Genomic DNA, 25,396 nt, shown 5'->3' with positions numbered 1-25,396 from the left:
AAATGGTTGTGTTACATTATGTTGGTTATTAAAAACGATAACAATTAGATGGCGCGTCTCGGAGGTGGAAAAACCACGCGTCTGTCTGTGTTATTAAAATAAATCCCCCCTACACCTATTTGAATACAATGCGCAACTAATAGGGCGTGTTGTTATCCTCTTTGTACTGTACGTAGTTATATTTATTCACGTGTGGCACAGTAAAACACAATAATAAACAGAAAACGTCGCTTCTACCATTCAGCGGGTCACTTCACCTCAACTTTGTTTCTAGCCGGGCATATTTTTATTGCACAACAAACATGGCAACCCCCGGTAGGCGCGCATGCCTGCAATATCTAATACATCTTGCTCAAGATAACTTGGACTTCAGGTTACCGGTAAATGTGGATTAACTGGCATTAATTCCACCTTGCTGTTTTCATGAGAGACAATACATATATTGTCAGAATATTAGTGGAGCCAAAGACGACATCATGACTGTCGTATGTGATCTGTCCGCTAATGCAATCGGAAGCTTTTCGGGAAAGGTTGAATGAAGGCTTTGATGATCGGCGACTGTGTGATAACATGAAAAATTTGGCTATTAGTAAACCACATCACATCTTGTTAGCTTATGATTCAGCTGTTGTAAATCGTTGTTTTTTTGGTCATTTAAATCGGTCATCTTTGGCCTACTGTATGAAAGTATACGCCTTAGTTTGTCTGAATGATAGGTGCATTTATTTTAATAACAGTAACAATAATTGTATCCTCGTGAAGCAGGATCTAAGGATAGACACTGTCACCCTTCATAGTGCTGATTTGCTTCAGTGCCACGAATAATTCGTCTCGCTACTGGTGCCAGGGCGAAGAGTGGGACTCATTTTCAGCCTTGTAGTTTCAGGGCTCAGACGAGCACCCCAGTTCATTCTTAAATGGAGAGACACAATTTTACACGTATTACTGCATCAATATAAAATACCTTGAATTTCCCTTCAACGAGATTCATATTGCATTTATATTAGCAAATAGTCATAATTGGCAAAAGGACACATCTGGACCACTAGGCAAGGCACATTTACCAAACGCTGTTAAGCACACAAGATTAAGGCACCTAACACTGCACTTCCTGTTAATGCTCTGACTTTGAAAGCTATACACACCACTTCTGGTGCCTTATTTAGCCTGACGACAAGAACTTTAGATAGCAACTGCAATTGTAGGAGGCTTTCCCATCATGCTTTGTTGTCATTACAAGTAGCACCCGTTACAGGGTTATTTTTATACAAACAGGATGTAAGATAGTTAGGTGTTAGTGTTTCCAGAAAATTCCAGAAAAATCAGAAAATACTCATAAATTAAGTCAAATTGCCCATCCCTGGTGTACATTGCAGTCCGGCCAGTGGGAATTTGCCAGAATGTAAATTTTTCCCATTCTGAGCCTGACTCGTGCAACAACACTTCTAAAAGGCCTGTATGTGTGAAATAACTATTCATGTGTTTATGTCTGCAGGAAATCGAGGCTCTGCTGGCTCTCAGAGGAAAAAGTTTCAATCCTGGGCAGAACTTTAAAGAAAAGGTAACAACAGTTTTTTTTATGAAGAAAGGGCTTCAGGGATTTTCTTCCAGTTCGATAGCATTACCAGTGCTGATCATCTCTTATCAGATGTTTTTTTTTCTGTCCATGTATTATTACACCAAATGCAAATTACCAGAGATGGGCAGTTTAACCTATTTTGCTGGTCCGTCCTCCATCCTCCATCCGCGACCTGGGCACCCTTCCATCATCGCCCCTCCGTCCTTATTCGTAAAATAATCGTAATCCGTCCTCATCTGTTGTCATTCTTTTAAAGTGCTTCCACCCTTATATTTCACCAGTCCGTCCCCCCTCGTGCTTTACCACGCTCACTCAAATCCCTGTTTGAGTCGAGTAAGACGAAGTAAAAAAAAGTGTACATCAGACTAGCACATATTTTGATTTATTGTGAAACAGTGTGGACCACTTTACACACAAAAATGATAATTTATGAACAGCGTAGATAACTTTACACACAACCCACCCCACCTCCTTTTTTTCATGTTCTGTCCCTACCTCAAACTAACCCTTGTAGTTGGGTTAGCTCAGGGGTTGGCAACCTGCGGCTCTGGAGCCACATGCGACTGTTTTGCGCCACCCTAGTGGCTCCCTGGAGCTTTTTCAAAAAAGTTTGAAAATGAAAAAGAAGGGGGAGGGATGTATTTAATCCATCAGATTGAAATCATTCCGAATGAAGATCTCTGGTTCTGTGTTCACATGTGATGTGGCCTTTTTCCGTTCCGCCGTTGACGTGCTCCACTCCGTTAACCAGAGCAGCCATGCTACAGCTATGCGACAGGCCAAGAATATACCACCCCTGTTCATCTAAATAAAATTCCATTCGGATTCAAGTTTATTATTCCGATTGTGTTTATATTGAGCATTTTTATTCCGTTTGGTCATTCGGATACATTCCAAAACGGAACACATGGCTCCATGTAAACCCGGCTATAGAGACTGACAATCAGTAGGTGCCCTGTGATTGACTGATGGATGAACAGTCCCTCAGTGATAGTTTTACAGTTTAACCCATCGAGTCCCAGGGACTCGCTGATCAGAAAAGTATGAGTCCCATTATGCATTTAGAGAGTCCCAAATTTCAAATTCTGAAATGGTCTACTTATTCAATTGCATATGATAATAACACAAACAACAACAATATACATTGATAATAGGTGTATTTCTTTTAAACAAATGCTGCAAAAATGTAAATAATTCAGGCATACAAGATTTGCTGAGAAATAGGTTCTTATTTCATCCCATTGTTCAGTCTTTGAGTTCATAAATTCTCCTCTCTTTACTCTGCTTCCAATGATGTAAGGTTTTCTCAAAGTCAACTTATCGCAAAAAAACCCATCCAACTTTAGCTGTTTCCTCTGTGATATCTCCACAATAAACTCTCGCAACACTTGTTCGCAACACTTGTTTTAACGTTACATAACTTGGCAATTGTCTGCTTTCCGCGAGGTTGAAGGCCGATCTCGCCAATGTCGTCTCGCAAGAACGTAAATCTCGTCACACGAGATTACTTAACGTGATATCAAAACAACAATAGCGGCAATTGTCAAACTGCGACACTGCGTTGCTGGAAAAAAAGATGTACCATAGTTTTTTTTTTGTTTTGTTTTGACTGAGAAATTTCCTTGCATCCCAAAAACGCACATTATTTGGAACTGTGCGTCCCGCGGGAAAATTATGCGTCTAGGACGCGGGACGCAGAGTTAATGAGATGACTGGTCCCCGGGATAGGCTCCAGCATCCATGAACCTGAACAAAATTATCTAATACAAATGATACAAAACAGCCAAAGATTTCATTTTAAGCTCACGGTATTTTTACTCTCTTCAAGGGTCCTTTCTGGTGTCTGAAGGATTTGACAGAGGATGATGTCTGCTGCATCATGGCCCGATCTGTTTGTGCAAAGTAAGAATTTTTATGCTGGCATCAATATTTGTCTGCACAAATTGCACTGATTCCAATGTTTTCGTGTACAGTAATCCCTCGTTTATCGCGGTTAATGGGGACCAAAACCACCCGCAATAAACGAAAATCCGCGAAGTAGCGACCAATTAACATATACTGTACTGGTAAAAAAAAAAAAAAAAAAATTTTTTTTGTTTTGTTTTTTAAGTCCGCAAACAGTCCGTGAGAAGCTGAAAAACAACAGCGAGTCACATAGAGCAACATATACAGTACTGTACTCCATGTATATGAAAAAAAAAATTATGAATATGTTTGAAAAAATCCGCGATGCACCGAATCTGCGACAAACGAACCGCGAAATAGCGAGGGATCACTGTATTGCCACTTATGAGGTCTATTTTTATGATGTGTCATGCACACTGATATTTGAAATTGTTACTAAACAGATCTGCGTTTGAACTGTGGGGCCACGGACGAAACCACAGTGAGCTCAGAACATCCTTGCTGAATTACCCAGCAGAACAGATGGTTAGTGATACTAAGTTTTGTTCTGTCATGTGAAACACACTTTACAGTTCGACTAAAATATAAATTTTCTGCTTTACCTTTGCAGTTACCGTTTTTGCATAAAGACTCAACATACAGAATAAATGTTTACACCTTCAACAAAACCCTGGATTTCACAGAGAGAATTAAACGAATTGATGTAAGTGTTTGAAATCAGAAAGTACTTTTGAATTAAGTAATTTGCATTTCAATCAACTTGTGCATCGATTCACCCAACCAACCTTATGCTTTGTTCTGCAATAACGCCAGTGCAATCTACCGTAATATAGTCTAATACTGTACAGTGGTTCTTAACCTGGGTTCGATTGAACCCTAGGGGTTCGGTGAATCGGTCTCAGGGATTCGACGGAGCCTCTGCCATGGAGGTTAAGACACACTCGACTCAACACGTCAGTTACATGTGACAGGCCCGGTTGGCCATCACTGGCTGGTTCATTTTGTGCACAATTTTAAAAAACGTTTCCTTTTGACGTGAAATTTTATTTGTTTTTTTCTATTTTTAATAAATGTGCTTTTTTTAAATGTCTTTGTTAAAAAAAATCATATTTTTCTTTTTCACAAATGAAGTGTTCGGTGAATGTGCATATGAGCTGGTTGGGTTCGGTACCTCTAACAAGGTTAAGAACCACGAGTCTCATACAAAATCTAAAAAAAAAAAAAATCCTGCATATAAAGGGTTCAACGTTAACAGTGGCCCGATCACCAGTGGTCGGGCCCCCTGAAGTTCACTAATGGAGGGCCGAATGGGCTCTCAGTACAAATTTCTAGGGCCTGACCAAATATTTGGCCCATTGTTTGTACTTTCATGTATTCTAACCATTTACAGTCTTTGAAGGATTCAAGTATTTTCCTAATTTGTTAAACAACAAAATATAAGTATAGTTCTCATCATTAATTATGACATGTATTAATTGATTAGGTATTCAAAGTGACATGTCATTCAAGCCTACTTACAGCATTGCAACTATTGTGAAGGAATTGACCCGGATGCCACTATTTTACGAACAACTTCATCTTGGTTTGGTAAAAATAAACAAACAAACAAAACCAAAACCAAAAATAACAGTGCAACATAAATGTGACAGTTAAATATGACACATTCAACTAGTGAAACGCAAACACACATTTGACCAAGATTATCATCCTTATAACGTCATGAAGTAAATGCATTGTACCATGCAATGCATTCTGGGAGACATAGATATGCAAAAGTGGTTGATGTGACACATCTATAAGGAGACCTGAAAGCGTTTCTATGAGTCCCATTTTCGTGGCAATCACAAACCAAAAATCAAGGATGCATGTTTCAATCGCACACATTTTGGTGTTGACAAAAAAAAAAAAAGAAAAAAAAAGGAAGTGAAGTAAAGAGCTGATGAGAAAATTTCTAACCCACCTGTTCAAACGGGCTTTTCTTTAATTCTATATTGCCTCCTTTGTTGTTGTCTGATATACCCAGATAATACTCAGACAGACCATCAGTTTTAATCAGGTGATGTGGCATTCAAGAAAATTACAACAGTTTTTTTTTTTTGTTTAAGATATGTTTTTAAATTTGATTTTATTAGAAGTGTGGGTGTATGTCAAGTTAAAGTAACTATTGTTTCTACAGGCAATGGATTACCTTCCATTTGAGGGTCTTGTAAGTCTCAAGAGCCCTCAGCACGTATTCTGCTTGCTGGAAGATTACGGCACGGACCCAAACAACATCCCTCAGCATCCACATTACATTTATTTTGGCCGATGGGTGAGAAACTGGACAGATTGCACTGCAAATTACATCTATCTTTGAACAGGAACCCAGAGCAGTAATAGTGATGTAAAGAAGAGCTTAAAATTGTGCTGATGATACACATTTTTAACAATGAAAAGAGCATCTTTGTCATTCCTATGACAAATGTGGATCTGTGTTTAGGATTTCCCAGAAAGTGGTTATTTCCGTGATGTTATTTTGCAAATACCGGGAACATGTTAGTTTGGTTTATTTTTCTTTCGTACAATTATCTAATTTATCAAAACATGGTCACCACGGGGCAGCACGATGATTGATTGGTTAGCACATCCGCCTCACAGTGCAGCATTTCAGGGTTCGATTCCGGCTTCGACCTTCCTGTGTGGAGTTTGCATGTTCTCCCCGTGTACTCCAGGTTTCCTCCCACATTTCAAAAACATGCATGGGAGGTTAATGGAACACTCGAAATTGCCCCTAGGTGTGATTGTGAGTGCTTGAACTTGAACTGCGATTGGCGGGCAACCAGTTCAGGGTGTACCCCGCCTACTGCCCGAAGACAGCTGGGATGGGCTCCAGCACACCCGCGGTCCTCAGGAGGATAAGCGGTTTAGAAAATGGATGGATTGATGGGTGGTCACTGCAATGGTTTAAGAATACATGACCCTACACGTTAGCAGGTGGAGTTTAGGAGCTAAAATGATTGTCACCAGTAAAGTCCCGCAAATGAATTGAATAGTAGCTTTTGAATGTGCAAAAGTGCTTTTCATCTTTTCGCCATATCACTTATGATTAACCTCCACACAGATAGCGGATGGTCAGCGTGAATTGATTCGTTCTCACAGTGTGAAGAACAGACACTTCATCGGAAACACCAGTATGGATGCAGGCCTCTCCTTCATAATGGCCAACCATGCCAAGGTCAAAGAACATGATCTTGTCTTTGACCCGTTTGTCGGCACTGGTGAGTTAGTTTGCTTCTGTATTTCTCTCATGCACATGCAGACTTGTAGCTTGATGAATATTATTATTAATTAATGTAACAATCAGTCGATCAATCAGTTTATTTAAAGTACAATATCACCATGTGACTGTAACTATTTGTTCTAGTCAGGATTCTCGCGGCTGAATTTTGAACGAGCTGAAGACATCTCGTGGCGTAGTCAGGGAGGCTAGAAAAAAGAACATTCCTCGAATCCAGTCTGAAGACACAAGAGAAAGCAGAACATCTTGGCATTTCGCAACAATAAAACAGGGCGGATTTTAACTACACTACGCAGATGAGAAAGTGCTGTCTTCGTGAGTTCTCGGATACGAGAGTTGGATCAAAAGTAACTCCCAGCTATTTTATATGAGTGCTTGCAGAAATCCTTCATCCATCAATATTAAAAGATAAATCCTCATACAGGTGTTTGTAGTTTGAAGGCCTAATCACTACCAAGTCTGTTTTTTGTGTTAACATCAGAAAATTACGACGCATCCAACTTGTAATGTGACCGTCTCTTGATTCCAGATTCGGGAGGTGTCATTTGGCATGTTAATCTGCATATTGTCAGCATAACAATGGTAATTAAAACCATGTTCAGAAATAATCTTAACCAAAGGGAGTATGTTAATACAAAGCAACGGGGGGCAAAGACAGATCCCTGTGGCACACGTGAGATGACTGCAGAATATTTTGACAAACAATTATTAAAACCAACACGCTGGGTTCTGTTAGATAAATAACATGAGAACTAGGAGAGTGCCTGCCCGTGTACCCCAACACAGTGTTCCAACTGATCAAAAGCGGCACCTAAATCAAGAAGTTGTACCAGAGATGCTGACCCAGTGTCTGCAATGATCAGCAAGTCATTGACAAATCTCGTCAGGCCAGTTTCAGTAGAATGACAGGAGCGGAAGCCGGATTGAGCATTATCAAAGAGATTGTTGGTACACAGATCGGCAGTCAACCGTAACATTCTCATTTGGAAAAATCCAACGCCATTCAAGTATTTTGATGACAGCTTTTTGAATGAAATGGTGCTCTTTTCATTTGTTAAAGGAAGCCTATTGGTTGCTTGTTCTCATTTTGGAGCCTATGTGTGTGGATCAGATATTGATTACAACACCATCCATGGCAAAGGTATATATATTTTTCCGCCATAATCATAGTTTTAGTCATTCTGTATGTTAATTAAAATGTGGAAATGTTCTAATTGGTCAAAAGTAGCAATAAGACACAAGGTCTGAATTTGGGGGATCATTCAACTGCATCAAGCGTTAGTTTCTTCCCCCCCCCCCCCAGGAAGGTCCAGCCGCAAAGATCAAAAGTGGCGAGGACCAGATGAGAACATCCGAGCCAACCTGCGACAGTACGGAACAGAGAAACTGTATGTGGATGTGATGGTTTCTGATGCGTCCAAGCCTGTGTGGAGGGAGACCGCTCTCTTTGATGCCGTCATTACCGATCGTATGTTCATTTGTCATCATGGTATCTATGTAATTTTTCATAAATTGTCATTTGCTGCTACACATTCAACGTTCGTAAGCATCCATACTTATTTTACACTCGTTGAAACTGGTAGAAATCGATGATTTTAACTCTGTTGCGAATCTATTTTGTAATTTTATATACCTACTGTTTCTAAAAATCTTGGTGTTACTTGTTTGTTTGTCTCTTGTGGTCAGCTCCATATGGCATACGCGAGTCCACAAGGAGAACAGGCTCCCACAAAGAAACTACAAAATGTGTGGATGGCGTGTAAGTTCATTTGATCGTCTACCACCAAATAGGTAAAGGGGAAAGCATTACAGGAAAATGCTCAATATTTTGTTCATCCTAGCTATGCCGAGTCGCACGTGGCTGTATCCCAGTCCTACCACCTGAGTGAAATATTGACCGACATGCTGAACTTCTCAGCACATCGCCTCGTCATGGGAGGGAGGCTGGTCTACTGGTTGCCTGTTTATAGACCAGAGTGAGTAAACATATGTATGCCATGATTGAATAATACGATGGAGCACTTCACTATTCAGTGATGTTAACCATTTTGTCAAATGGAGAACCATTGTTAAATTGCCACAGTATTGGACCAGGAACATCTCAGACACTGAGAGGAATCTTCAACTCCACAGGCAGTCATAAATGTTAAATGAAATGCATTCCTGGTTCTTGCATTTCACTCAGTCAACTTTCCCTGTGATTTACTCCGCTCTGCTGTCATTCACTGCATCTCTTCTTTTTATCCTTTTGGAGTAATGCTATTAGATACCAAGAGGGGGCATCTTTGCACCCCCAAAAACCCCCAGCATCAAACACTATTACAGTCATGCACTGCTTTTCAATATGGTAAAGACTACAGAGACCACCTGAGACACGTTTTGGGAAATTCTGCTCTGTTTCAGCAGTTTGAACATCTGTCTCAGATTGTGCTGTTGACCAGAACCACAAAGCATGTTTCAACACATTTTCGCATTGCTCTGCAAAACACCCTCAAGCACAATTCTATTCCCACTCATAGGAAACATTGCTCCTCTAAGTACATACTCACCTGTCTAATGACAGTATTTGCAGTGAGCAGGAGACAGGTGTGCCCGTTTAGGTCCCAGTAAACCACAAATGACAATAGTAAGCTAAGTTCCCTTTTCCCCTTGACAACATCTGCATCACATGAAACAAAGGGGTTATTGTTGAATGCATAGGCAGCTGTTAACTGGTAAAGGTAAAAACAGCAGCATCCATGATGGGCATTTGTAAAAGAACACCCAGCAGGGAGATGGGGATGAGTTTATTCTATATCTTTTGGGTGTTCCTGCAAGTTTGTCAGCAAATCCACAAATGTAAGTAACCTGCGAAGCGTACTTTTGTTAACGATTTTGCATTTGTGGTTGCATTCACTCACAGTTTGCGTGGATGTGTGTGGCCTCTTCGAAAAACACATGCTTCCACATGTGTCATATGTGTTCTCACATTTGTCTTTCCTACTCATCTACTTGTGCTTGACTCCATGTCTGTCAGAGCACTGCCAAAATAAACGACTGAAGCCAGGGACGTCAGATGTATGTCAACTGTCTGTCTGTATGGTGTGCAGGCTAACCACTGTGCTTTCATATGTGTGGAAGCCCAAATGTGGTCTGTCTCTTGGGACTAATCTGAAGCCCTACATGGCAGCTATCAGGTTTCTGTTACCCCACCCCCACCCTATTTGTATACATATCTGCAGCCGTGACTGGATGATTGGAACAATGGTGATCATATGTGTCTGCCTGCATGCCTGGCTTCTCTATACTCTTGCACATGCTCATTCAGTGCATGATTATGAGATTAACAGGTGCCGCAAAATCACGTCATTTCATTCTTGCAGTGTCAAAGAAGAGAAATGATCAATTGGGATTGTTATATTGATTTAAGTAATGACGAATGGAAGTGGAGTATTTACCTTAAAGCAACACATGCCTCCAAATTCATTTTCCTTCACTCTATTCGGCAGTGTGTATGAACTTTAAAAATGCGAAAGTCAAGGCCATCTGCATGGCTAAAAAAAAGGTTGAAGCCGATTAAGCAGCAATTTAATGACATATCCTGTATGCTGCCATTGTGACGTCTTCCTAATATGATAATTATCATGATATTGTGGGAGGTTGTTGATATTACAAAAAAGCTCACAGTACTGTTTAAAAACTCATGATAATGTAAAAAAAAAAAGCTCATGATATAAAAAAAAAGCACAACATTGTGTTTTTGTACATGGTAACAAACAACAACAGTGACATCATTAAGATGCGAGCAGTCAGTGTTTGCAAACATTGAAACTGGTCTATTGGGCCCTTGTCGTTACAGCCCTAGTGTATTCATTCATTCATTCATCTTCCGAACCGCTTTATCCTCACTAGGGTCACGGGGGGTGCTGGAGCTTATCCCAGCAGTCTTGGGGCAGTAGGCAGGGGACACCCTGAATCGGTTGCCAGCCGATCGCAGGGCACACAGAGACGAACAACCATGCACACCCACACCCACGGACAATTTAGAGTGACCAATCAGCCTGCCATGCATGTTTTTGGAATGTGGGAGGAAACCGGAGTACCCGGAGAAAACCCACGCAGGGCGGGGAGAACATGCAAATTCCACACAGGGAGGCCGGAGCTGGAATTGAACGCGGTACCTCTGCACTGTGAAGCCAACGTGCTAACCACTGGACTACCGGGCCGCCAGCCCTTTTGTATTGTGCTACAAAACTGCCCCTATGGCGTCGTCAAGTACTGCCTTAATTTCGATGCCATTTTGAACCATCAAAGGTTTCACCTGCTTCCTTCGTGGAAAAAAACATTTATTGCAGGAGTGACTGGCTAACGCAGCCAACCCGTGTATTGCACAACAGTATGCAACTGGTCCATTGCGTGGCATAATGTACAAAAACTGTGATAGATTGTCACCAAAATATATGTGGACATGTGTAGATATGTGATAATCCATCCATCCATCCATTTTCTCATCCACTTATCCTTACGAGGGTCCCCGGTGGGCTGGAGCCTACCTCAGCTGTCTTTGGACAGTCGGCGGGGTACACCCGGGACTGGTTGCCAGCCAATCGCAATGCAGCACATAGGTACACAATCATTGACGCTCACTATCACACCTAGGCACAATTTAGAGTCTTCCATTAACCTACCATGCATGATTTTGGAACGTGGGAGGAAACCGGAGTACCCGGAGAAAACCCACACAGGCATGGAAACTCAACACAGGAAACCCGGAATCCAACCCTGCACCTCTGCACTGTGAGGCGGACATGCTCACCAGTCGACCACCGTGGCGCCCAATGTGATAACCATAGTCTGAAAATATTCGAATGACACTGGCAATATTTGTTATTGAATTCATGTTGTGTATTAATATCCCAAGCGTGCATTAATATAATCAAAAATACTGCGAGCTTCATACTAATATTTTCAGACTATGATTTTAATGTGCGAAAACCCCTGCAGGCACAGGGAGAAAAATGCAAACTCCACACAGGAAGGCCGGAGGCAGAATCGAACCTTGCACCTCTGCAGGCTGACGTGCATGGGTTTTATCCAGGTACTCCAGTTTCCTCCCACATTCCAAAAGCACGCATGGCAGGTTGATTGGACATTCCAAATTGTCCTTAGGTGTGATTGTGCGTGCAAATGGTTGTTCACCTATGTGTGCCCTGCGATTGGCTGGCAACCAATTCAGGGTGTCCCTCGCCTACTGCCCGAAGACAGCTGGGATGGGCCCAACCCTTGTGAGGATAAGGAATTAGAAATTGGATGGGTAGATGGATGGATTTTAATATGTGCACATAAATTTTGGTGATAATCTGTCACATTTTTTGTACATTAAATGACATCATGTTTTTTTTTCTCTACGACGTAACTCAGAGGCAACCTTCAAGACTGTACTGTAGTAGGCTGCGTTAGCTAGTCACTCCTGCCCTAAATGTCTTTTCTTTTCCTCTCTCAAGGGAAGAAGATGAAACCTGAGATAGTTCGGAGTGACATCTAAATTATGCCAATACACATTTTTTAGGACAAAGGATCAGGAAACAAGTCCAAAATGAACAGTTGTGTGTTACAGCAAGGAAGTTGTCACCATGATTACATGGAGTATCGCACTATAAGGTGCTTCAGATTTTGAGGCACACCTTCAATGAATGGCCTATTTTAAAATTGGTTTCATAAAGAGGGCGCACTGCATTATAAGACACATGGAGGCTACAGTAATGGCTGCGGTTGTGCTATGCATCCACTAGATGGCACTACGCTACAGGAATACAATTCAATACAATACAGCTTTATACAGAGCCTTCACAACCTCTGCAGCTGTAGCAAAGCCATTAGAACTGGTCACAAACACGGACATGAAACATAAATACAAATGGCATTACAAAACAATAAATAAAGACAAACGTTATGAAGACAATTGATTCAACAAAAAGGCTCACATCCACAAGTGGCTACATATCCTTAGAAGTCTTGCTTGTTTCCTTCTTCCTTCGTTTAGTCAGTAGTTAACTATGCTTTTGTTATTATCTTCGTTTCATAACGGCTGGGCAGAGCTCACAAAGTACAGTAGTTGTCTGTTTGAGTGTGTGTGTGTGTGTTGGCAACTGCACATGTCAACCCTTTTAGGTTACAATTATTCATCCGTCCATTTTCTGATCTGCTTTATCTTCATAAGGGTTGTGAGGGGTGCTGGAGTCTATCCTAGCTATCTTCGGGCAGTAGGCGGGGGACACCCTGAACCGGTTGCTGGCCAATCGCAGGGCACTCAGAGACGAACAACCATTTGCGCTCACACTCACACCCAGGGACAATTTTGAGTGTTCAATTAGCCTGTCGTGCATGTTTTTGGAATGTAGGAGGAAACCGGAGTACTCGGAGAAAACCCACGCAGGCCCTGGTAGAACACTCCACACAGGGAGTCCGGAGCTGGAATCAAACCCGGTACCTCTGTATTGTGAGGTCGAAGCACTAACCAATCGCCCACCAGATTACAATTAGTTCCTGCTAATACAGTAATCACCAATAGATGGCATAGGAACACTCACAGGGAAACATCTCAATGGGGAATGTAATGAGAATTACAGCCTCTTTGTACTAGGCACATCGGATTATAGAGCGCACTGTCAGCTTTTGAGAAAATTGAATGTTTTTATGTGTGACTTATAATAAGATATCCTTTATTTGTCCCACAATGGGGAAATTTACAGTCTACTACTACTTATAATGTGGAAAATAAGGTAGTCAAAAATGTCCAATATGGCAGCGCCAAGGCTATGTCCTTATTTTGATACTTAATCGTCTTAAACCCTTTTTCAGGGACTCAGATGCCATTATTTGCATTTTTAATGTTCATACACAGTGCCTAATTGAAGGAAGGAAAATGAATTTGGTCGTGTGTTGCTTTGAATGCACATCCGGAAGCACACTTGTGGTTCGCAGTCTGCCTCACAGTCAAGTTTCAAATCCCAGCTCTGAATTGTCCATCGGTGTGAATGGTGATTTGAGTGTTTGTGCAACCAGTCATGTGTAGACCTGCCTCTTGCCAAAAGTCAGCTGGGATAGGCACCATCTGTGGCCCTCATGAGTACACACGGTCTAGAAAATTGATGGATGAATACCAGAATAACAACATGTACTCAGCTGTATTTTGTGTGGAATGGCCCTTACCAGGGACCCATAGTTTTACCATGCGACCTTGGATAGACTCGTGATAATTGTAGGCTGCCTCCATCACGTCTAGTTACCGTGACAGCCAAACATTGGCTGACTGTTTTGAACTACATGCCGTCATGGCAGCAGGGCAAAGAAATCGTCATTAGCAAATCCAACCTGCATTTGCAAACCTGTTAATTGGACTTTTGTCACGAACACGCAAACACACTTGAACCTTGGGTCAAAGTTGGTCTAAAACTGAAGCAATTAATTGAAACTGAATGTGACTGGTTATTTGATGAATGGAAATTGCATTGTTATTGTTTCTGTGCTGTATATTCCACAATAATAATAATTTTTATTTATTATATTTCTTTGGGTTTTAGGCTTCCCCTTGGCTAACTAATTAGAGACTAATTAATATATTTACATGTTTGCAGGTACTGTGAAGAGATGGTTCCCCTCCATCCGTGTCTGCGGCTCATTAGCAACTGTGAACAGATGTTATCAAGCCACACGTCTCGTCGCCTAATCACCATGGAGAAAGTCAAAGAACCAGAGGTGTGTGTGTGTGTGTGTGTGTGTGCGTGTGCGTGTGCGTGTATGTTTTTGGGGAGGTTCAGTACAATCTATTGGTTACTCAATCTTACACAGTAAATATTCCCATCTACGGAGTTCTTTCAAAAGGAAATTCCTTCACCCGGACTAAAAACCTATGCATTAAAATTTCGACTACGATGTTACATTAACGATCAATTCATAACAACGGAATTTCTACTACCCGGAACCCGCAAGCCATACAGAAGCATGCAGTGGCGCAAACGTAAGTCCCGCTCGATACTACGGAATAATGCTGTCCGTGCCGCTATTTACTCTCATTGGATACAAAACGGCGACATGTAAGTGACTCTATTAGCATGAGTTTCACTACAATAGTGAACGATTTTTATTTCGTTCACAGCTCCGAGTTTCCTGAACGCAACATACTCATAGCTGCTCTGCCACTGTCTTAACGAGCTTCATCCTGGCCTCCGATTGGCCAAGAGGGACCTCACTATCTAGGTGTGTAGATACTGTAGCTAGATCCGTGGAAGATAGAGTGGAATGCATCCGATTAGCTGCTCAGAGTAAATTGCTTGTGCCTCGACGGACAGTCAAAAAAAGTGTGTGATCCGTGAATCCTGTCATTGCCTCTAATGGTCGATCGATAATTGGGGTAGGGGAGTGACATCGCCCTCTGTATATAATTATGGTTCTGGTCAGGGAGTGATTATTTCTCTCCTCTAAGAATTACGTGGATCTATCTTAAGAAAAGATGAATAGATATATTACTTTTTCTATATTCATTTTTTTACCTGCAATGCCCGACGCATTGTTAAAGACGTCAGGGAATTTACATGGATGTCACTGTTCAACACACAGCTTAGTTACAGTTTGTTTATCAATAAATGAATGAATAAATAAATTAATAAACCCGTGATAAATGTTAGCATGTACATTTGACACACATTCAACTACTGCTCACAAAAACACACCTATATGACAAAGATTAACGCCCTGATAACTTCATTCATTAAATATATTGCGCCACGTAATGCACTCTGGGAACTGAGTTGGCGTCATCATATGACACGCCTGTGCAGTGTTGCTCTGTTCTGTTCATTGGCACCACAAAAACAAAAGAAAAAAATCTGGGATTTCTGCTTTGTATTTAAAGCACACGTTCTGGCGTTGACATAAAAAAAAATAAGCCTAATGAAAAGCGTTGGATAATTGAGCAAGCTCTGGCTTATTTTCAATGCACAAGCATTGGGTTTGCTTTTGACATGAACGAGCGTCGCCGCCGGCAAAGGGCTAGCATTAGCATTAGCATCCCGCTTCGTTGCGCTCAGCTCAGAAGTTGGAAACCTTTGATGGCGGCAAAGAGTTTCAGAATGGGCGGCGGTTGCTGTCTGCACTTGTTGCCATTCAAGTTTGATCGCTGCAGTAATCGCCTTGTATTTATTTATTTTTCCTCATATTCACGATGGAGCTGAAAGTGCTTTATAAATACAGTTGAGTTGAGTTGAGCTGAGCGCCATGATATGACGTCACGTCAACTTTCTTCTTTTCTCCAAGTTTATGGGGTGCCACCTAGTGTTCACATTGAGAAATTACAGTTGAAAACTAAATGTTACTTGAGGTACTCTTATTTTCCTTGGACAACTTTTTGTCAGACTTAATGAGAGTAATGATGAAATTATTAATTTCATAGTTATACTCCAGATGGATTGACAAAGGGAATATTCCACCCCTTTAAACATAAATGAATTTTCATTCCATTCTGTAATTTGGTTTCATTCTAATTGGAATGCAAGGCTCTATCTCAGGGGTGTCAAACTCATTTCACATTGTGGGCCACATACGCAGGGATGAGATGATTCCACTTTTTGGCGGAATTCCGCTTTTTTTTTCCAGTCAAAATGGACCTATTTTATATTGTTCCAAATCCGTAAATAAATTCTGGGGGGGGGGGGGGGGGGGGGGGACTTGTCTTTGGCAGATTCGGGGCTCGTAATGTTTACAAGTAACGTTTGCAAGCATCCATTTTGAATCCCGTTTTTTATCGCGAAGTGTTAGTTTGTCGTTACTTCCTATATGGGCTAAAACCAATGTCTTACTTGTGATTGGTCGCTATATTGGCAAATGCAAATCACAACCTGTCACGTTACGCACGAAGCAGGAAAAAGAACTGCTTCGTACATAACAGAGCAAATGAGAATGAGTGGATCTCCGAGATAGCAGACACTGAAAAAGGACTTTCTCACAAAATAATATTTATTACAAACCAAAATTACACCGTCTAATTGAAAAAACAGAAAGCGCTGGTTACTAACGAAAAGCAGGAATTAATATAACGAAATAACGAAAAACGCTTGCAAAAAATGGCAAGGGAATCAATGAGGTAATAACGATAATCTTAATAATGGAACGTCGAAGAATGTAAAGAACAGCAATAGTATCCGAGTAGCGTTTTCTAAAATACATGGGCAATAGCAGTGGCACGGCATGCAATACTCTGGCAATGAGTCAACCGCCGGAGCGCCTAGATAAGCAGGTGCAATCACCGACAAATAGGCAGCAGGTGTGCAGGCGGCCGAAATGGAACGCCTGCCACCTGCTGCCAAATACGGAACATGACACAACCAATCCGTGTTCGCCTTCCTAAACCCCTTTCTCACGAATGCTGAATGTTATCGAGACTCGCTACGAAGTTAAAGTGCGTCAGATAGATGCGGATCTGAAAAACACGTTTCGATGGGACTGGTTGGATAGAAAGCTGACGGTGTCCCCAGTAGGAAACAGTAAAGAGGAACCATTGTGCTTGTGTCGGATTTCGTGAAAAAGCTCGATGTCGCCGGTAAAGCTCTGTGCACAGTGTGTGACGATGTCATTCTATCCGGATCGAGAGGATGGAAAGCTTTAGAGTCACGCAACCTCGGTGAAACACAGAAAACAGACATTTCTACTGAAAAGTAACGACTCGATCTCAAGCGCTTTTTGACGGCCTGGAGCATGTGTAAAAACAAGAGGAGTTGGCTCAAAAGAGAAAGACCAATAAGCTTTTAGCGCTTGCTAAAAAGCTTAAAATGAAGAGAAAATAAAGTATTCTACCTCATGAAACTGTATATTGTTATATATACTGTAAATAGACATCCACTTTATATAATAAAATACATTCATAACCCATATATTGTAAACAGTGTGGAACTTCACTATCACTGTATGAGGTAAGAATCAACAGCTTTTTATCACATTTACACAACACTTTATGAATACAAATAATGAGCAAATCTTAAATATGGCAGGGAATGCGTTTCCTTTTTTAGTTTTGATTTTGAGCAGCAAATTTGAAGTTACATGTTGGTGCTCACCAGGAATGCAGAAGCAATATTGCACAAATTTTCACTTGAAAGAATAGTGAACAATCTTGGGATTTTTTTCTGTTAAAGTTTCAAATAGTGTGTAAATTGAATACACTTCATCCTCAGCATGTTTAGTGCTACTTTTGTAAGTGGCCCCGCCCCGTCCCGGCCACGCCCCTTCTGCTTTTTCCATCACGAGCCACTCTCATCCCTGCATACGGCCCCTGTAGATGTCAAGTGGGCCGGACCATTAAAAATTATACCATACTCTGCTATAAATAACCAAAATTATATGTCTTTCCTTTGTTTTGGTTTAAAGAAGCACAAGACCATTAGGAAAATTTTGAAATTTAATGTACATGTCTTTTACAAAACATTTCATGAAGCACCTAAGATTTCCTTAGACAAATGTGCAATTTACTTTTATCATTCACATATATGCATTGCAACTGATCCCACTGACTGTACAAAGGCACAAAACTTTAACAAGTAATTGGTATTGAAAAATATAGTTATGCACTTTTAAGATTCAAAGAGATTTATAAAGAAAGGAATTTTTAAACCATTTACACGAGCATATAAAATCTAAATGTAATCCCTGCCTACACCTTACAAACTAAGGAGAGTGCTATAATATGTGTTAAGAATAAAGTATTCACATGTCCTTGATAGCGTCTGCTGTGTTGGGTCTGTCTCAGTGACAGACTGAGGCTGCTGTTGTCTTCTTCTCTGATCAAAACAATGTTGTCTTTTCCTCTGATCAAAACAGTGTGTCCCCCCTAGCGGATATTCCATGTTTATTCAGTGTCTTTTATGCATTTTGTCACTTTTAAATTATCTTGCGGGCCTGATCAAACCTTCTTGCGGGCCAGTTCCGGCCTGCAGGCCGTATGTTTGACACCCCTGCTAAATGTGAGTAGTGATTATCTTTGTGTTTTATTCCGGATAGGAAATTTGCAGAAAGCTGCTCTTAGAAAATAACATTTCCCCCATAACATTTTCTGACGTGTTTGTGACCAACATAGTAACTGAATCATTTTTTTTTTCAAATTTCTGCAATGTCATAATTAAGAATAACAAAGGATTTGCAATTCAACATTTTTTTTAAAAATCTGATAAATCAGTTAAATGAAATAAAATCAACTGATTAATTGATTATTGAAGAAACATACATAATTGTAGTTCTAAAATTGAACATTATCAACCGAATGCATGTGATCGCAATCTGCCTCGGTAGCTGAAAACCCTGATCGGAACATCTCAACTTTCATCTTTCTTTGTGGATGCACTGTTGTGAAAATGTTTTGCGAATTATTTTTCTGTCGAGAAAATGTGAAGGGTTCCAAGAATATCATTTCTTGGTCTGACACTTGTTCACCTGATGAAAGAATGTATTTCAGTAAAGTGAGGACTTTTACAGAGTGTGATTTCCTAATTATAAGAGACAGAAACACATCTGCACAGTAACAACTTGTGTGTTTGCATCAGTGTGTGTGAGCATGCACAGCAACCAAGATATGACATAATTCATGTAAAATGAGAGCATGTGTCGAACTGCCTATCCTCCCCTTTTATTGGTTTGCATCAACTTTTCTTGAATATGTAACCCCACGAATATGTGTCATGCGCATGTATATGCATGTGGAAAGGCAGTCATTGAAGCTTCCCCATCTGGCAGTGCCTAGCGCATGCTCTCTGGTATCCCTTTCACCGAGAGCTGCAATGAGACAAATACATCTATTCTGGCTGAAATGTTTTCTCCTTACAAGAAGGCCTCCACCCACTCTTACGCGCCCATCTTAAGTCATTTGCCCGCATGACTTGCTTGGTCTGTATCATCACGGTGTTTCCTGTTCCAGTGTTTTGGCACTAAATGGCGCAATCAAACACTTCACACTCGGTGAAATAGAAGGTCAAATTGTCTGCCAATTAATGTGTTGTGTGTATGTCTATACACATAGACACACATTTTGTTCATTTAAAACCATTTTGTTCATTTAAAACCATCAAAATCAATCGATTTAAACATTTAGGTTTGGCACAAAGCTATTTCTTCAGTCCCACATGCAGCTCCTTTTTCCACGGGTGCTCACCCTTGGTGACACCGGCACATCATGACATTTGCTTCATATCCTTTCTGCGATGCAGCTAACAATCATATTGCAGTGGGGACAGTCCTGCTTTTTTTGTTGTTGTTCTTTTGCCTTGGAGGCTACTCTGTTTGGGTTCATAATGCCACAACCTTCAGCATCGTAAGCCATCACTCCCAAGTTTTGATATACTGTATACGGCGCAAGATCTCTGATAAATAAAACGGACGTTGGAATTACAAGTGGCTGCATGTAGCAATGTTCATGGCTGAGGTGTTTTGTTTCTTTCGGAAACTTGGTTTTAACCCAAGGATATTCAATGCTAGCATGCAGCTAGCCCCCCCCCCCCCCCCATCATTAAAAACCGGGTGGCATATTGACCGACTAACAGTTTAATTCCAAGGACGTTTACCTGATTTAGATGTTCCATAAATCCCCTCAAATTAAAAATTAGAGTCTGCATTTAAAGCGCAATCCAATGAGGTGGTGGTAAGAGTCAAACAATGACAATAGAGTGTGTTCATATCCCGTAATTGAAGAGGTGAAAACATTGACATGGTTCAAGAACGAGCTGAGCTAATTCACACCATATTATCATGAAGTAGAGCGTAATACTTCACATAATCATTAATACATTCATCATTAGATATGAATAATGACATGTCTTAGTCTGTACGCATCATACCGTATAAGACTTATTGAATAACTTTTGCTTTTATTCGCGAGAGTTATAATTAGATTAGTGTTTTCCAACCTGTTGAGCCAAGACGCGTATTTGGCGTAAGAGAAACCTTTTACACACACACACACACACACACTTTGTTTTCTCGTGTGTGTGTGTGGGGGGGGGGGGGTGTTTCTCTTACACCAAATACGTGTCTTGGCTCAACAGGCTGGAAAACTCACCAAAAGTGAAAGTGAGTGCGAGCGAGTGAGAGTGAGAGAGAGGGTGATTGGGTTTGTACGAAAAAAGCAGCACTGTCTCTTCGCCTCCTCCTCCTCATCAATACCGATTAATTGTCTTATCATAATCATCGGCTGCGTGGGGATAGCTGGCCAGGAGAGCTGGCCTGGAGGCTAACGGCTGCTACACCGTCAGTGCGTAAAGTGAGAGCTGCCGCCACCAACACAAGTCTCTTCACCTCACTCAGAAGTCCAGTCAAGTACATCTTTTTTGTCAAATGTGCTTACAGCACAGATGGAATTTCTTCCCTCTCGACCTGACAAGACAACAAGAGGAGCCGCTGCGGGTGCCCGCGCCGCCATCAAAAAGAACAGTTAACATAAAATGACAAAATAATACAGCACAAGACACAAGACACAGACAGTCGTGCAATCTTAACCACTTTTCCTGCATACACTTTGTTGTTTGAAGCAGTTGTAGATGAAAAAGGAGTGATTCAAAGTGTCCTTTTCACCAATGGATCAAAGACGTCATGCTGAAAATGTGCACACGTCAGCTGTAGCGTCCATTTACAAAAAAGAGATTGGCTCTCATCTCCTGTCTCCTGTCGTAAATCTGCTTCAATTCCAAGCCGCGACTCCCAGTTCCACATATGCATCCGCGCTCTGCGCTGATGCTCCTTTCTTCTCCACGTCGGCTCCTCAAGCCATGCATCCAGCCGCAGACTGTCCAACAGCACCGACCTTTTCCGCTGAACAAAGCGGGGCTGTGAAAATGCTGCCCATTACAGGCGCAAAACACAATCGCACCGGGGCTGTCCAGCAACGACAGTCAAATGGTGCCGACATTCCTCCCAATCAAAATTAGTGCTGTTACACGCGTGCTGCCGAGAAGGCGCAACCACCAAGCACAGATTCTTCTGAAGGCTATGCTGATGAATGTTAATTACTGTATAAGATTTCAGTAAACACGTGTACTGCTGTCATCTTTGTCTCGGTTTATCATGGTTATTGTCACAATTTACATATTTTGAACATGCTGCTTACCCACATACACTTAGACCAAAATTCCTAGTGGCTGAGTAAACCCTCCTTCACGGGTTTTCACTTATTGCGGCAGGGTCCTGGTCCCCATTAACTGCTATAAGTGAGTGATCACTGTACTGAAGTTTTGTAAATCTTAAGGGTGGAAACCTACCCGTAATTTTTGTGTTGCTTGGACGCATAAGTGGGGGGAAAAAAGTGTTGACAAATTACTGCCAGCAATTGGAGTCATCACTTCCACGCAGATTCGTCACTTCATCCCGCCTTTGTTGTGGCTATGTTGTCAAATGAAATTTTGAAGAAAAATTGCTTCCTTGCGATTGACTTGCGATAGGCTCTAGCTCACTTGCAACCCTAATGTGGATAAGCAGAATAGAATATGGATGCATGGACAATTTTGTTTCTGGAGCGGGGTAACGTATCACCTGTAACCTTTGTCTGTCTTTCCAAAGGGACTGGACAGTCTGGCTCATCTTTCAAACCCTCGCTTCAGTGCCTACCAGGGACACAACACCTTCAGAGAGAAATACTTCAGTGGACTTAACAAGAGGCTTAAACAAAGAGAGCAAATCTGATGTCAAAGGAGACTCAATCATTCCAGGCTCAGATAATGACCGTTGGCAAGCTCCCAAAGAAAACAAACACGAGCCAATTCATTAAGGTCACTGTCAAGAAAGTGGAGCGTTAAAAAAAAAAAAAATCCTTTCCAAAGACAAAAGATATTTAGCAAGATTTGATTGACATCGGAGAGGTATATGATATGAATGTGATAAAGGGAGGTGTTTTAGCTGTTTGACCATATTCTTTTTTGTAATTGTTTCATGAATACAACACATATAGTCTTTCAGTCAATGTTTGAGTGTTTGAGCAAACACAAATTCCCTGACAATTCCTCAGACCACTGAACAACTTGAACATGAACACTGTGGCCACACTAGTTTTGCACCTGAGATAATGCATGTCTTATTAAAATAATCAAATTACACCAGTAGTTTCCCTTCATTTACTTTTAATATCAGTGATTTGGCTCACTGAGAATGAAAAAGACAGTAAAATAAAAATATGAGCTGGATAGTATGTTGTATGCCACATTGATGTTTTCCTTCTGTGGCTGTGGCAAATAGGAGATGTTCATTCAGAGACCCAATATTGCTCACACTAAAATATTAATATTTTGCCCTATATTGTGTAAAATCCTGTGTGTGTGTGTGTGTGTGTGTGTGTGTGTGTGTGTGTGTGTGTGTGTGTGTGTGTGTGTGTGTGTGTGTGTGTGTATCTCAAACTCATTTTGTCCACTTTGGAGATACGTCTTCCCTCGTAGGGCCATTATGGCTGTGGAAATAAATAAATGCATAATCATCTCATTACATATGACTTGTGCACAACAAATTGATAAACTACTAGTTTTGAAATCAGTCAATGTTAATAGTTTGTGAAATTATTGTTTGTGACTGTGAACCAGGGTACATAATTATTGCAAAATCTCAACATTATTTACTACACATGACAATTTTGCATTTCAGCACAAATTTTAGCAAGGATCATGTGAGTTGACGCAGAACATTTGCTTTCGCGGGCCATATAAAATGATGCAATCTGGCTTATTATTCATCTCCTGAGAGCTAGCCAGCAAACCCTCATGTTTATCAGCCAGACTGCCACACTCCCCTGTTCTATTTTTTCAAAGGAAGTGAGTCCTCGGCACCTTCGCGTTAGGCCAGACCATTTGTGGTGTATTTTGTGTTTTGTTTTCATCAAAGCCCATTGGATAACTTGCACTTATCACTTGCTTCGTTAAATATAAACAAAGCCCATGGTTTGCACTTGGAAAAGTAAGTGTGTTAAGTAAAAACGCTGCTCGGATTTCCCTTTGAAGCTTGCTTTGTTCTTGTTTGTTTGCGGTGCCACAAAACGGTGACAACACCCCACAAACTCCGTAATTACAGACTAGCGACTACAATTAAGGTTGAGTTTAGTGAAGGGGATTCCTCTTTTCAGAACATAATTTAGACCAGACATTGCAGAAATGTTCACTGTGAAGGAATTTGGGTATCTACACTGCATACTGGCCAGTGTTAAAAGTTTGGGGACAGTGTTAAAAACAGAATGTTGGTGTGGCGTGTGTCATCGAGAATGGAACACTGATACGTTGTTAAAATGGGGTGCCACCCGGATTCAACCCTGATTGGTGTCTGTGTGAAATTGCAACCACACCCTTACATAATGATTGAAGTTGACTGGTTAGATTCGAGACAATTTTCTTCAGCGTTATTTTCCTCCTCGCTTGCAAGAAGGAAACAAACTTTTGTAATGTATGTAAAACTTCACATTTGATGAAAAAAAGTGCCTCGTAACTTGGTTTTTCTATTTCATATTGTTTCAAACAGATTGGCCAGTGGTTGTATTTTGTGTGATGTCACACGCACTACACGACGAATTGGGTTCATGAACAAGGTTTTGAATATGTTTTGATTGAAGCAGGTGCAGGCAGCGAGAGTGATCTTTGGCCAGCGAGAGTGATCTTTGGCCAAAAAATGTGTGTGTGTGTGTGTGTGTGTGTGTGTGTGTGTGTGTGTGTGTGTGTGTGTGTGTGTGTGTGTGTGCACGCGCGTGCGCGAGGAAGGGTATGATGTGGCTCTTTGCAGTAACTCAGTAAAAAAAATGGCTCTTCGTCTCTGACTGGTTGGCCACCCCTGGTGTAGGCCTATAAGAAATGGACTTCAGTATTTCATGTCAATTGTTTTTTGGTCCATATTCTTCTGTCTGTTTTGTTGCCATGGAATTTTGAAAGGAGCCCAAAGACTCTGGAAGACCACTCAACATCTGAACAGCCATCAGGTGATGAATGCATGTCCTTGATGACATGTTCTGTTATCAGTGTCAAAATAAAGGCAACTTTCACACAGAGCAAGATGCAACACTATCTAGACCAGGTCTCGCCACTACCTCCTGGGCCAAAAATTATGGAACCGAATGCCAGAATGGATTTTTGTATGTGTGGGTCCTGGAAATGAATTCCCTACCTTCAGGAAAATTGTTAACATCTTCATCATAAGGCATTTCGTTTGACCACAAATGTTATTAATGGGTTTGGATGATTACCTGAATGCAATGAAGGAGGATTTGTTCACTGTTCTTTGTGTACCTAACCTGATTTTATTATTGCCACGATGGCCAGTTTTCACATTAAAACGTTGAAAGAACATACATTGTGCCCGATTGCTGTATTGTACGAGCTGTCTAAAATGGATTTAAGAAAAGAAAATAGTTTTTAATTGAAATTGCATGTATTGAGTAGTAGTGATTATGGTGTGTTTTTGCCCACACGCTACAGTTTTGCCTTTAGTGTTACACTCAACACTCAATCCTGTTATTCTTACTGCACTGTCAACACCACATTTTGTTGCTGTAACACATTTAACACTTTCATAAATGTACTTAAGGGCGGCCCGGTAGTCCAGTGGTTAGCACGTCGGCTTCACAGTGCAGAGGTACCGGGTTCGATTCCAGCTCCGGC

At 41.1% G+C, this 25,396-nt stretch overlaps 1 protein-coding gene across 1 annotated transcript; it reads left to right on the top strand.

Moving 5' to 3' along the window:
• Positions 1-302: 302 nt before the first annotated feature.
• Positions 303-24,389, top strand: trmt11 (tRNA methyltransferase 11). The gene is made up of 13 exons (XM_086113160.1): positions 303-380; positions 1,496-1,561; positions 3,408-3,481; positions 3,928-4,009; positions 4,095-4,187; positions 5,661-5,795; positions 6,585-6,741; positions 7,822-7,902; positions 8,065-8,229; positions 8,448-8,520; positions 8,603-8,737; positions 14,378-14,498; positions 22,332-24,389. The coding sequence occupies exons 1-13, from the start codon at positions 303-305 to the stop codon at positions 22,452-22,454; spliced, it is 1,383 nt and encodes a 460-aa protein (XP_085969286.1). The 3' UTR covers positions 22,455-24,389.
• The last annotated feature ends 1,007 nt before the right edge of the window (positions 24,390-25,396 follow it).

The sequence above is a fragment of the Hippocampus guttulatus genome, chromosome 6 (assembly GCF_054856545.1).
Source record: "Hippocampus guttulatus isolate MCC_2025c chromosome 6, RoL_Hgut_1.0, whole genome shotgun sequence".
NCBI classification, from domain to species: domain Eukaryota; kingdom Metazoa; phylum Chordata; class Actinopteri; order Syngnathiformes; family Syngnathidae; genus Hippocampus; species Hippocampus guttulatus.
This window is presented reverse-complemented; position numbering and strand designations above follow the sequence as displayed.

What these genes read in the sequence shown, in the direction of transcription:
- trmt11 (XM_086113160.1), top strand. Translation starts at nt 303, where the DNA reads ATGGCAACCCCCGGTAGGCGCGCATGCCTGCAATATCTAATACATCTT. An exon ending in GGCAGAACTTTAAAGAAAAG is followed by an intron (nt 1,562 to 3,407) that starts GTAACAACAGTT and finishes ACTCTCTTCAAG; the next exon opens with GGTCCTTTCTGGTGTCTGAA. An exon ending in ATTACCCAGCAGAACAGATG is followed by an intron (nt 4,010 to 4,094) that starts GTTAGTGATACT and finishes TTACCTTTGCAG; the next exon opens with TTACCGTTTTTGCATAAAGA.